This window comes from Helianthus annuus, chromosome 12, assembly GCF_002127325.2.
Source record: "Helianthus annuus cultivar XRQ/B chromosome 12, HanXRQr2.0-SUNRISE, whole genome shotgun sequence".
Classification (NCBI taxonomy): Eukaryota; Viridiplantae; Streptophyta; class Magnoliopsida; order Asterales; family Asteraceae; genus Helianthus; species Helianthus annuus.
The window spans coordinates 70,033,570-70,047,688 of NC_035444.2; the positions used below are offsets into that span (position 1 = coordinate 70,033,570).

Consider the following 14,119-nt stretch of genomic DNA (forward strand, 5'->3'; position numbering starts at 1 on the left):
ATACCTACTTATACCGATTTCAAAATACATTGTTTATCAAACGTACTTCTTATTCTACCATCCATTTTCACTCAAATCATATACACAAGATTCTTAATCATGTCTTTACCGTTTTACTACATGAATTTCCAAACCTTACGAAATGCTACCTATCAATTTAATCGGTCTAATGAATCTCTTGCCCATGAACTTCACATCTGATTTATTAACTGAAACACGTTCACATTATATCATCATACTAGAGACTTCCACTCTTAATCGAAATCAAACTAACCTTTCTCAATTACTTATAAGACCTCATAGATGTTATATGACCGTTTACCAAATACTCTTTCCAACATCAATAAATCCTTTGTTAAAATTATTTTTAAACAATCACTAAGTTCTTTTACTAAATTTCTTTTCTTTTCTAAGGGTCGACGTTTTCACAAGAACTTTCAAAGTCCAAAATTTTCATGTTTTGATGCAAATGAAACAAACCCGTTATTTAAAAAAAAAAAAAAAAAAAAACCTTCTCTACAACGCTTAACTCGTCATCAAAATTTCAAAACACGTGGGCTAGAAGACTTCATGGGGACCGACAATTTTCAACATACGTGAACTCTTTTTTTTTAAACAAAAGTAGCATTTCAATCATTACAAAATACGTTAAGCATGACCAATGAGTACTTTATGTTCCTTTGCATATACAAACTATATTCTACCTTTCAAACCAAGCTCAATCTAATTTTGATTCGACAAACTCAACGTTTTGTTTAAACAACTATACATGCACATCATCATACACATTTTAGTCGATATCTCGCGATAACATCATTTATATCGTTCGTATCTACATACTTAACCTTTTTTTTTTCTCTACAATGTCTCAACGTACACCATATACGCAATATTTATTTTTCATACCTACACCTATGTTCATACCTTTTATGCTTGTACTCATACACATACTACTTATACGTTTTACGCTTCTGCTTATACACATACTACTTACACGTTTTATGTTTATGCTCATACATACATGCGTATTCATACTTAAACTTATGCTCATACTTTCATCCTTACTCATGATTCGTACATTCGTACCTATACGCGAGCGTAATCCGAGGGATTCGCTTACGTGGGTCCCATACATGCTTAAACATAAACATGCTTACACACGACATTCTTCTACGTACACATTCTTATTTTCAAATTCATGTATACCTTGATTCATACATAACTAGTACAAGCTATGTGGATCATGCGAAAATCAGTATAATCGCGGGTGCACACGGGATTATAGTGATAGGCGTATGAGAACCATAGAGTGTACTACTGTGTATGGTAAGACACGGAACGTAACATGACCCCGAGTAACGAAACGGACGTAATGTGGTTAAAACATGGTGGATACGCCGCTGGTACTTTCTATATATAAGTGTTTTCACCATGTTACCAAACTTTCGTAAAACGTGCCATGAGAAATTCAGTGTGTTGCAGACCTTTTGGACCTAATACAACTTCACGCAACTCACAAACGCATTATATCCGATTATTCATGACGAGACTTCATCCTTAACACACTACGTTCATCTATCCAACACTTATGCTATTCACATACTTGTACTCTTTAAGAGCCATTCGTTCATTCTATACTCGTATTATTTTATACAAAACTCGTTCGCAATCCAGCTTGTTTAAACATTTGAGTCCTAACTTACCTCATTACCTATAAAATAGCCTCCCTATTCTTGATTCTTGTGTAACTATACTTAGTATCTCTCTATTGCTTTATTTAAAGTAACAAACCTTTTCGTCCCTCTCAATAAACAGGTTTTACGAAAGTATGATTTTTTTATACTATCCTTAAAAACTTCCCCTTGCAAATCTACCTTGATGTTCTCCAAAATTTGGTACTTTTCAAAACTTTCAAACTTCCCAAGTTTCAATTCTTAATGATCACCTTTATGCCAAAAACTCTTTCAAGCCTTCCTCTTGAATAAATTTCGGGACGAAATTTCCTAAAGGAGGGGAGACTGTAACGCCCTGCGTTTTCAAACTTCCTACATTTAGAAACCTTACGTGAAATTCTAACTTTGGAAATCTTGTGTTCTTATAACCATTCTTTCATTGTAATCGTTGTAAAAAAACGGAACTTGCTTCGTAAATAAAACTTGTACGTTACACTTTTTACCTAGTTAAATCATGTTTTATTTCATATTTCACCTTGTTACAAGTTAGGGGAAACATTGTTGCATATTATTACACAACTTAACTAACAAAATTACTCATTATAATGTTTTAAAAAAATAAAAAAATAAAGAAATATGGCAGCCCAAATTCAGCCAAATTCAGCCCCATATAGTTGGGTTTTGTGGGCTAGTTTCAAGGTGTAACCCCTTCTAAACACTTCCAAAGCCCAACCCATTGAAACCCTAATCCTTCCCCCTATAAATACCCCTTATAACCAGCCTCCCTACCACTTTTACAACCCTAAAAACTCACAAAACATCCACCAAACCGTAGCTGAAAGCAAGGGTTCGAGTAGATTGACACCCCTTCACGAAAATGAGCATAACTCACTCAATTCTTATCCGATTCACTCGATTCTTTTTCCTACTTGCTTGTATAATCATGGGGTTCGATTCCTAGACTTCTCCTTGGAGAAATCAGACCTGGAAATGCCCCGAAATAGTCCATAAACTTTCTGTTTGTTTTTATGTTCATCAAAAACTTGTTTAAACCTATGCAACTTGTGTCCAACACATCTCATACCTATGTCCTAATGCTTACAACTTATCCCATGGTTGGTTAAGCTTAAAAACAAGGTTGAGACATTTAAAATCAGAGGATTAAACCTCATAAACTTAGTGTTTTGTTTAGGGTTTTTAACCCACAAGTCATGTCAAACTTTGTCTTTGATACATGAGTGATTATGGAACAACTTGGGTTGTCCAAACATACAATCCTCACATGATTTGATGATTTCTCTTAGTTAGTATGTATATTTCTTATTCTTTATTGTATGTTCATGACCCTCCTTGGTTGTTTTTTTTTTACATCAAGTGTAGTGGTAAACACATAGAGGTGCCTAAATGGAAGACTTGATCTTCCTACCTCCTACATGACTTCTATGACATTTAGAGGTACCAAAATGAAGATTTTAATCTTCTACCTCATGCTTGAACTATTGGACATATATTATATAACCTAAATATATTATTCGAATAATCGAATCTTTGATGATGAACTAGTGTTCATATGTCGGGGTACTAGATTACATCATCCTAGACTATGATAACTTGTCACGATTCTAATGGAACCTTGTTCCATGAAAACATCTAAACTCCTTCGAGTTTCCTAGTGTCAAGAACAAGCATCATATGTACTAAATGATTATTTTCCATGTTATTCTCATATCTTATTTTTATGTTGTTTTAAACACCGAATCTCGACTCTAAACATACTTGAACCTTAACCCTTATACATTCGGACTCTAAATCTCTACTCGTCAACAATTGGATAATCGGAAAACATATGCAAACTTTGTGAGTATACTCGTATTTCCCCCTTTTACTTTTACCACTTTTGGGGTGTAACATGTTTACCTATTGAAACTTACACATGAACTTTTGTCTAAACACACGAACATTCCTATAACAATGCTTGTATATGTGATGGCTTGATACTTTAAATTTGGGTGATTCTTATGTGTTGAACTTATCATTAACTTCGTACGAGCCAAACCTTGACATATGTAGCGCTATAGGATTAACGACCCGCCCGTAAACTTGAGGTTATGTCTTGAGCATATTGCGTTTTCTTGGTTTGATATGTTAGACACATGCCATGTTTAAATGTTTATCTTGAATCACATGCTTGCTATGAGGAATTGTTCAAACTTATCTTTTGCTATGTACGTATCAAACTTGTATACTCGCCTTTGCTTTTGCATTGAACTTTATTTTAAACATGTTACAGGTTGAGGACGATGATGCTATGAAATGAAGTAGCGTTGATGCCTAGATACACATATAGACGTTAGGGTTTAAAATGTTGTATCAAAATTTTGTTATGTTATCATGTTGTTATGTTAAACTTGTCGTATTTGAATTTCTTGTAATGTTGACTATTTGAAGTTATGAAATGAAATGAAATTTGGATTTTCTAAATATTGTCACAAATAGCGTTATGATGTCTCTAGCAATCTTCACACTTCGTCTCATCCCGATGTTTCCGCCATTGGTTGGGGTGTGACATGGATGATGGTGGTGGATGATGGTGTTATGGTGGTGGTGGGTGGTGGATGAAGTGTGAGAGAGGTGGTGTGCCAAGGGATGAGAGAGAATGAAGCCAAGCTCCTCTATTTATAGGCTGAACAGAAGGCTGGACACGGCCCCGTGTCCGCTGGACACGGCCCCGTGCCCGTCTGACATTCTCTCACTTCATTAATTGTAATTGCGCATTACAATTAATGCGCCTGCTGTACTTTCACCACGCCCCCGTGCTCGCTGGACACGGCCCCGTGGTGGGCAATGGAAGCTTCTACTGGTTTGTCTTTTCTGCTGCTTCCTGGGCACGCCCCCGTGTTCGCTGGACACGGGGCGTGTTCAGACTCTGTTTCTTCTCCTTTGCCTTGGGAGGTGCCGTTGAGGGTCTGGGCAGTCCACTTTTGTTCCTTTTCTTGTATTTATGGTAGAATTAGTTGTCTTTTTGCTTCTTTTGTGATTTTGAGCTCATTTCATCCTGAAAATACAAAAGGAAGACAAAAACACTCTTTTTCCAACATTAGTACTTAAAAAGGGTTAGTTTTATGCCTTAATTGATGTGATTTATATGTTGCATTTTACACACATCATACCCCTTCCAGCCGACCACAATGAACGTAAAAATCATGTTGACAGGGTCGGCCCAATGGGCTTACAACCCTAGGCCCAGGACTAGGGCCACCAGATTTGAAGGGCCACCATTTTTCTAATAGGGTTTCCTTATACTAGGCCCGTTATTTACAAGATAGATTAAGCCCAAATGTTATTTACGTGATATCTATCTGATAAGTGATAGAAGGCAGGCCAGAACGTGAAACCCCAAAGCGTGTAGAATGGAAAGAGTCTCGATGTTAGGGCATGAAGATCGTTGACGTCTGATGGCTATGTAAACACGCAACGATGAACGATAATCATGGCATCCCAATTTCAATCCGCAACAATAATCATGGAAGGTAACAAGGATCGATTTTTTACTCTTTTTATATGAACTGAAAGTCTGAAATTGTCAAATCGAACACATTGGCAACTTCAATTTTGTGAAATCAGTTTCTGATTCGAAATAAGTTTTGTGATTTGCAGTACTCTGATTCAATTTTGTGAAATCAGTTCAAGTGGCTTGGAACCTGGAGCTGGAACACAGTGGCAGTTTGGCACTTTGACTCCTTTTTTGTGAATTAATTTTGTGGCTCTCAATCAGGTTAGACATCCTCATTTGTTGATTTTAAGTTGTTGTTTAGGGAATTAGGCTTATTTGGTGATTTCAATTTGTTGTTAGGCATTTAGGGCTTGTTTTATTATTTTAATTTGTTGTTTAGGGCTCATTGTTAATCTCTATAATAAATCTATATTTTAGCAATCTCAAATCGAATCCGAACTTTTGAATCCGGTTATGCAAAAAGGCAAAAAAAAAAAAAAAAAAAAAAACGTAAAAATAATGAACCTACAAATAACGAACCTACAAATAATGAACCCACGAATGCTATACCTACAAATAACGAAGCTACAAATAATGAACCTACAAATAAAAAACCTACAACCGATGATATACCTATAAATAATGAACCTACAAATTTTGTTGATCCAAGTTAATGGAATAATATTAGTATTAATGTAAGGGATATGCTTGTAGAAAAAGGTCCGAATAAAATTCATGATTACGATTTTCCACAAGATGAACACTCAAGAAGCTTTAATACATCTCACTATATGAGAACGTTACCAAATGGAGAAAAATTTGAAAGAAAATGGTTAGTTTATTCTATAGATTTAGATAGAGCGTTTTGTTTTTGTTGTAATTTGTTTAACGTGAATTAATGTACAAGTAGCTTAGCTAAAGAAGGTAATAATGATTAGAAAAATATTAGTAGTAAACTAAAAGAACATGAAAAAGTAATGTACATATTAACAATATGAGAACATGGATGGAATTAGAGATAAGATTGGCGAAAAATGAAACAATCGATAAACAAGCTCAAGATCAAATTAATAAAGAAAAAGAACATTGGAGAAATGTGCTAAAAAGAATTATTTCCCTTGTAAAGAGTCTTGGTAAACATAACTTATCATTTCGTGGGATAAATGAACAATTGTAGGAAGAAAGCAATGGTTTATTTTTAGCTGGTATTGAGATGATTGCAGAATTTGATCCGGTAATGCAAGAACATGTTAGACGCATACAAAATAAAGAAATTCTTAATCGTTACCTTGGACCCAGAATGCAAAATGAGCTAATAGATTTATTATCAAATGAAGTCAAAACAAAAATTATTAAAAAAGTTAAAGAAGCTAAATATTTTTCAATTATTCTTGATTGCACTACTGATACAAGCCACAAGGAACAAATGTCCATTATCTTACGATGTTTAGATATTTCACCAACTTCAATAGAAGTTAAAGAATACTTTCTAGAATTTTTAATAGTGAATGATACAACCGGTAAAGGTCTTTTTGATTCTATTATTGAAGAACTTAATAGAATAGGACTTAATGTAGATGACATTAGAGGACAATGTTATGATAATGGATCAAATATGAAAGGAAAACGTAAGGGAGTACAAAAACACTTGTTAGAAGTTAACCCTAGAGCCTTTTATGCTCCATGTGGTTGTCATGGTTTAAATTTAGTTATTTCTGATATGGCTAGCGCTTGTGACAAAGTTCAAGATCTTTTTGGAACTATACAACGTATTTATTCTATGTTTGCATCATCCACTAAAAGGTGGAAAATTTTACAAGATAATATACCGTATTTAACTCTTAAATCATTGTCACAAACACATTGGGAAAGTCGATTAGAAAATGTTAAAGCAATTAGGTTTCAAGCTATAGAACTAAGAGACGCATTAATGGATTTGTATCGTGATAGTACCATGGCTAATGTTAAAAGTGAGGCTAAATCTTTAGTTGAAAATGAGTTGGAAAAATTTGAATTTTTATTAGCGATGGTTATTTGGTATGAGGTTCTACATGCTATTAATATAGTTAGTAAAAACTTAAAATCAAAAGACATGTGTATTGATATTGCTATTAAACAACTAGATGGACTTATTATTTATTTTAAAAAGTTTAGGGATGAAGGATTTGAAAAGGCTATGACTGCGGCTAAAGAACTAGCTTTAAAGATGGGCATTGAACCTAGGTTTCGTGAAAAACGTATTATTCATAGAAATAGAAGATTTGATGAAAATGTTGATAATGAGACTTTGAAAACTCCTATAGATCGTTTTAGAACGGATTACTTTTTATACATAGTAGATCAAGCTAGTGTTTCACTCGAAAGTATATTTGCTCAATTTAAAGAGTTCGAACAAATTTTTGGTTTTTTGTTTAGTATAAAAAAAGTTAAAATCCTTAAATGAAAAAAACTTTAAAAGAGAAGTGCATTAATCTTGAAAAGTTTTGGAATTATGATAATCATATTGATATTAATGGTTTAGATTTATTTCAAGAACTAAAAATGTTAAAAGAAATTATACATGTAGAATCGGACACGCTTATTAATATATTAACTTGTATTAAAAACTTTAATTCTTTTCCAAATGCATATATTGCCTATAGAATTGTGTTAACCATTCCTGTAACCGTTGCTACCGCAGAACGAAGTTTTTCCAAATTAAAACTAATAAAAAATTACTTAAGATCTACTATGTCACAAGAAAGATTAAACGGTTTAGCTATTATGTCAATCAAAAAAGATTTTTTAGAAGAACTTGATTATGATAATTTCATCAAATAGTTTGCCTCAATTAAAGCTAGAAAAATAAATTTTATTTAAACATATACCATATCTATTGTAACACCTCGAAATTTTGTGTCCAATAATGTGTTAACATGTGTCATGAGTTTACACGTGGCATTAAATATTAAATAAAGGACTAAAGTTGACAAACCTTGAAAGTATGTAAATTCGAGGGTTATAAATGTCAACGAAGGGTAAATATACTGTATAGTAACCCTAAACGATGCTCGTACCTTCAAACGAATAAATCATGGATCGTACGGAGCAAAACGCGGAAGGAAGTGAGAGATTACAAGCTACAGGGGTTAATTGTGTCAACATGTAAATTTATACCTCTGAGTGACCCTTTGACGAACCCGAGGCTTTGTAACAGTAAAATACGCTCACTAGAATATACTATATAAATTTCGCGAAGTTCCGTTTTAAAACGAGAAAGTTATGATCAAATTCGTATAACTACAACTATAACTATGATGCCGATCCATATGTGGTAGCGGCTAACTATAATGCCCTCCATGGAACCTCTTGGAGACCAGATTACTCAGCTCATGGGTATCCAATACCTCCTAGACCTCCGGTTCAGCAACCGTCGCAGCAGCCACGTTTTTCTCCACCGGAGCAAGAAGAAATACTCCACCGTTTAAACCGTGTGGAACGAGACTTCGAACAAGAACGTAAGAGTAATCGCGGATTTCTCAAGTGCCTAGCAAACCTGCTAAAAGGGAGGAAGAAACGAGATCATTAGTCTCCTTATGTATTGTTGTATTTACAATTTAGTCCCTGCGTGGACATTTGTCGTATTTCAGTCCCTACGTGGACTTATCTTTTAGTTCCTGCGCGGACATCTATCCAGTATTGGTCCCTGCGTGGACTTGTTTTTCTATAAACCTCTGTGTAGGTATTTATTTATTTTTTAAAAAAGTCCCATTTAGGGCAACGTGTAATCCTATTTGAAATTTGTGGTATGTTATGTTATAAATTTCATTCTGGTTATTATTATATATGAAATAAATCAAAAAAAAATCATTCCTTTTAAATTTAAATCTGCCTAAATAAAGAATCTTAAGAGTGAAACCTAGCCAGGTGTCTTTATAAGACCCGACCAAGATGGTAAGACCTGAGTAAAAGATTCAGACTTCCTGTTAACCTCTGTAATCATGTTAACGTTCATGGCAGATGTGATTTGTTAAAATCGCACGCGTCATTCTTATATAAGAATCCTTCTAAGGATTTCAAAGCCCAAATTAATGATTTAAAGATTATGGGTTAAATCGTCAATAAAGATGATCATTTATTAAACATCCATTAGTGATGTAGCGCCTACGGGCCAAACTTATTAAACATCCATTAGTGATGTAGTGCCTACGGGCCAAATTTATTAAACATCCATTAGTGATGTAATGCCTACGGGCCATAATTATTGTCATATAAGACAAAAGGCAGTGGTAGTCTATGACTCCCTGTCAGAAAAGGTAAAAGGACTATGGTTCAAACCTTCATGCCTTGATTCTCTGTAATCCCGGCTAATATTATAAAAACGTCCTCATGACTAGGCTTTTATGCCAATAACAATATTGTTTGTAATTAGGATAAGTTATATTCAAATCCTAAATAAAAGTGAGTAACAAATTAACCAGATATGGTCTTTGTTACCATGGTTAATGAATTGCCATAAAAGACAATTCCATAATAAACTCCTAAATAAAACTTTTTCGTTATCTTCTGTAGCAGATTCAAGTTACCATGGCTGATCCAAGTGGGGAGAATAGTCAATCGAAAGAAGATGAATACAATAACACCCAGGTTCATTTGACGGGCGCAGAATTGAAAGCTCTTGTCGACAATGCTGTTAAGGCAGCCCTGGATCGACAATACGAGGAGTATACTGAATCCCAGAGCAGAACCATAACTAAACCACACTTAAAGCCGAAAACCCACTCAAAATCTTACAGCAAACCACCGTCTAAGCCCAAAAAGGACGATGATAATCACTCATCTAATGAAAACAGTGTCCGTCCAGAAAAGGTGTATACTGATGCATCTCGTGCCAGGGGCTGCACCTACAAGTATTTCGTATCATGCAAACCCCGAGACTTCACTGGGGAGAAGGGCGCAGTTGATTGTATGACGTGGCTAGATGGGATGGACACCGTGGTGGACATCAGTGGGTGCGCAGAGAAAGATGTGGTAAAGTTTATGTCACAATCATTCAAGGGCGAGGCCCTGGCTTGGTGGAGGTCGTTGGTTCAGGCCTCGGGAAAGGCTGTTCTATACAGCATGACATGGGAGGAATTCATTTCTCTCATCAAGGAAATTTCTGCCCTCAACATGAGGTTGAAAAGATAGAGACCGACTTCCTATCGTTGGTTATGACGAACCTTGACTGTCAAGCTTACCTCACGAGCTTCAACACGATGTCTCGGTTGGTTCCGTATCTGGTAACCCCAGAGCCAAAGAGAATAGCTCGTTTTATCGGTGGTTTAGCCCCCGAAATAAAGGCAAGCGTGAAGGCCTCTCGGCCAGCGACCTTTAGATCTGTAGCCGACATATCTTTGTCCCTTACTCTTGATGCGGTCCGACAAAGATCGTTGAGGAACAAAGAGGCTGAGAAGAGAAAGCGTGAAGATGATACTTCACGAAGGTCGGGCAAGAAGCACCGTGGAAACGGTGATAACAAGAGAGGGTCTGAGTTAAGGAAGGATGGGCAACAGTCTGGTGAGAAACCCATGTGCAAGAATTGCAAGAGACATCACTTTGGAAAGTGTAGACTCGAATCAAACTCGCAGACTCAGTCGAAGTCGTATGCTTGCGGGTTATGCAAGTCCAAGGACCACAAGACCGTGGATTGCAAGAAGATAAAGGATGCAACATGCTACGGCTGCAACGAGAAAGGGCACATCAAAAGCAACTGCCCTAAATATGCCAAGAAGCCTGAAGAAGCCAAGAAGACCAATGCAAGAGTCTTCAGGATGGAGGCAAAAGAAGCAGTGCTAGATGATAACGTGATCACATGTACTTTTCTCATAATGATATCTTTGCAAGAGTACTTTTTGATTCGGGCGCTGATAAGTCTTTCGTAGATCATAAATTTTGCAAATTGCTGAATATGCCTGTCAAAACCTTAAATGTGAATTACGAGGTAGAGCTAGCAGATGGCACCATAGAAACCGTCTCCACTGTGTTAGATGGATGTGTGATATCCATTAAGAACCACTCTTTTCCTCTATCTCTACTTCCCTTTAAATTGGCCGGTTTTGACTTAGTATTGGGTATGGACTGGTTATCTCACAACCAGGCCTAAATCGTCTGCAACAGAAAGCAAGTGGTGATAAAGACTCCGTCTGGTGAATCGCTTACCATTCAGGGAGATACCCAGTACGGATTGCCTGAGCAAGTGACTATGCTCAAGGCTTCAAAATGTCTAAAGAAGGGTTGTGTCATCTACATGGCACAGGTGATTATTGAAGAGCCTAAACCGAAGATAGAAGACATTCCCGTCATTTCGGAATATCCAGAAGTTTTCCCTGAAGATCTACCTGGTCTGCCACCAGATAGGCAAGTGGAATTCAGGATTGATATCATCCCTGGAGCAGCACCTATTGCTAGAGCACCTTACAGACTAGCACCAACCGAAATGAAGGAGTTAAGGACCCAGCTGGATGAACTGCTAGCTAAAGGTTTCATCAAACCTAGTTCGTCTCCCTGGGGAGCACCTGTCCTGTTTGTAAAGAAGAAGGACGGATCGATGCGTCTGTGCATCGATTATCGCGAGCTTAATAAGGTCACGATAAAGAATAGATATCCTTTGCCGAGGATTGACGATTTGTTCGATCAGTTACAAGGGGCAAGTTATTTTTCGAAAATTGACTTGAGGTCAGGCTACCATCAACTGAAAGTCAGAGATGAAGACGTACATAAAACCGCATTTAGGACTCGTTATGGTCACTACGAGTTCCTAGTGATGCCTTTTGGGCTCACTAATGCACCGGCTGCGTTCATGGATCTCATGAATCGCGTCTGCAAGCCGTACTTAGACAAATTCGTCATCATTTTCATCGACGATATTCTTATCTACTCGAAGAACCGAGCTGACCATGAGAAACACCTTCGTTGTATTCTCAAACTCCTGCATCACGAGAAACTCTATGCCAAATTCTCTAAGTGCGAGTTCTGGCTTCGAGAAGTCCAATTCCTAGGACATGTTGTCAGCGAGCGTGGTATCCAAGTGGATCCCGCTAAAGTTGAAGCTGTCATGAATTGGCAAGAGCCAAAGACTCCTACTGAGATTCGTAGTTTCCTGGGGTTAGCAGGATATTACAGGCGATTCATTGAAAATTTTTCAAGGATTGCTGCGCCCTTAACTTCCTTGACCAAGAAGAAAGTAAAGTTCGTGTGGGGCCCTAAGCAGCAAGAGTCCTTTGATATTCTGAAGCAAAAGTTGAGCAACGCTCCTGTGCTGACATTACCTGAAGGTACCGAAGAGTTCATAGTTTACTGCGACGCATCACACACTGGCATGGGATGTGTGCTAATGCAGAAAGGCAAGGTTATTGCCTATGCTTCGAGACAGTTAAAGGTGCACGAGAAGAATTACACCACCCATGACCTGGAGCTGGGTGCCGTTGTGTTCGCACTAAAACTGTGGAGGCATTATCTGTATGGTATCAAGTTTGTGATCTATTCTGATCACAAGAGCCTTCAACATCTGTTTAATCAGAATGAATTAAACATGAGGCAGCGCCGTTGGATGGAGACTTTAAATGATTATGATTGTGAAATCAGATATCATCTCGGCAAGGCGAATGTAGTCGCTGATGCCCTGAGTAGAAAGGAAAGGGTGAAACCCATCCGAATCAATGCCAAGAGCATTGAAGTGAAGAATAATTTGATTGAAAGGTTGTTAGCTGCACAGAGAGAAGCTGTGTTGGAAGCTAACTATCCTAAAGAAAAGCTAGGAGTAACTGAGGAGCAGTTAACTCTTAGCAAGGACGGAATTTTACGATTAAATGGACGAATATGGGTTTCGATTTATGGAGGACTACGAGATGTTATCCTCCAGGAAGCCCATAGTTCCAAATATTCTGTTCACCCGGGAGCTGATAAGATGTATCAGGATCTAAAGGAAAATTATTGGTGGATAGGCTTGAAAAAGTCTGTAGCCGCTTATATAGCCAAATGCTTGACTTGTGCGCAAGTCAAAGCTGAGCATCAAAAGCTATCAGGCTTGCTACAACAGCCTGAACTTCCCGAATGGAAGTGGGAATGCGTAACTATGGATTTTATTACCAAGTTACCCAAGACGAGGAAAGGGAATGATACAATATGGGTTATAGTTGACAGACTGACTAAATCAGCACATTTCTTACCCATCAAGGAGACTTATAGCTCCGACATGTTGGCCCAGTTATACGTTGATAAGATTGTAGCCTTGCATGGCATACCTGTGTCTATTATCTCTGACCGGGATACCAGATACACATCGCATTTCTGGAAAAGTTTCCAGCAATCTATGCAATCTATGGGCACACTTTTGAATTTTAGTACGGCTTACCATCCTCAGACAGATGGTCAGAGTGAGCGTACTGTTCAGACGTTGGAAGACATGCTACGTGCATGTGCTATCTATTTGGGTGGTAGTTGGGATAAGAACCTACCATTAATCGAATTCTCCTACAACAATAGCTACCACACCAGCATTAAGGCTGCGCCCTTCGAGGCATTATACGGTAGAAAGTGTAGATCGCCTGTTTGTTGGGCAGAAGTAGGAGATGTCCAATTATCAGGACCAGAGATAGTCTTCGAAACGACGGACAAGATTGTCCAGATTCGAGACCGTCTCAAGGCTGCCCGAGATAGGCAGAAGAGTTACGCGGATCCAAAGCGTAAAGATTTTCACTTCGAAGTAGGTGAAAAAGTGTTACTTAAAGTATCACCCTGGAAGGGGGTGATGCGTTTCGGTAAGAAAGGCAAACTAAGCCCGAGATACATAGGACCTTTTGAGGTTATCGAATGTGTCGGGTCAGTTGCCTATAAGTTAAACTTCCAGAGGAGCTCAATGGAATTCACAATGTGTTCCACATCTGCAATCTAAAGAAATGCTTCGCTGATGAATCACAGGTGATACCACACA

The 14,119-nt window shown here is 37.5% G+C and overlaps 1 protein-coding gene across 1 annotated transcript in view; it reads left to right on the forward strand.

The window, feature by feature from the left end:
- The first annotated feature begins 6,160 nt into the window (after window positions 1-6,160).
- LOC110893077 (zinc finger MYM-type protein 1-like) overlaps window positions 6,161-14,119 on the forward strand; it is a 78,683-nt gene continuing 70,724 nt past the window's right edge. The window contains exons 1-2 of the mRNA XM_022140197.1: window positions 6,161-6,262; window positions 6,344-7,529. Of these exons, the coding sequence (XP_021995889.1) occupies window positions 6,161-6,262; window positions 6,344-7,529 (1,288 nt within the window). The remainder of the gene's footprint in view (window positions 6,263-6,343; window positions 7,530-14,119) is intronic.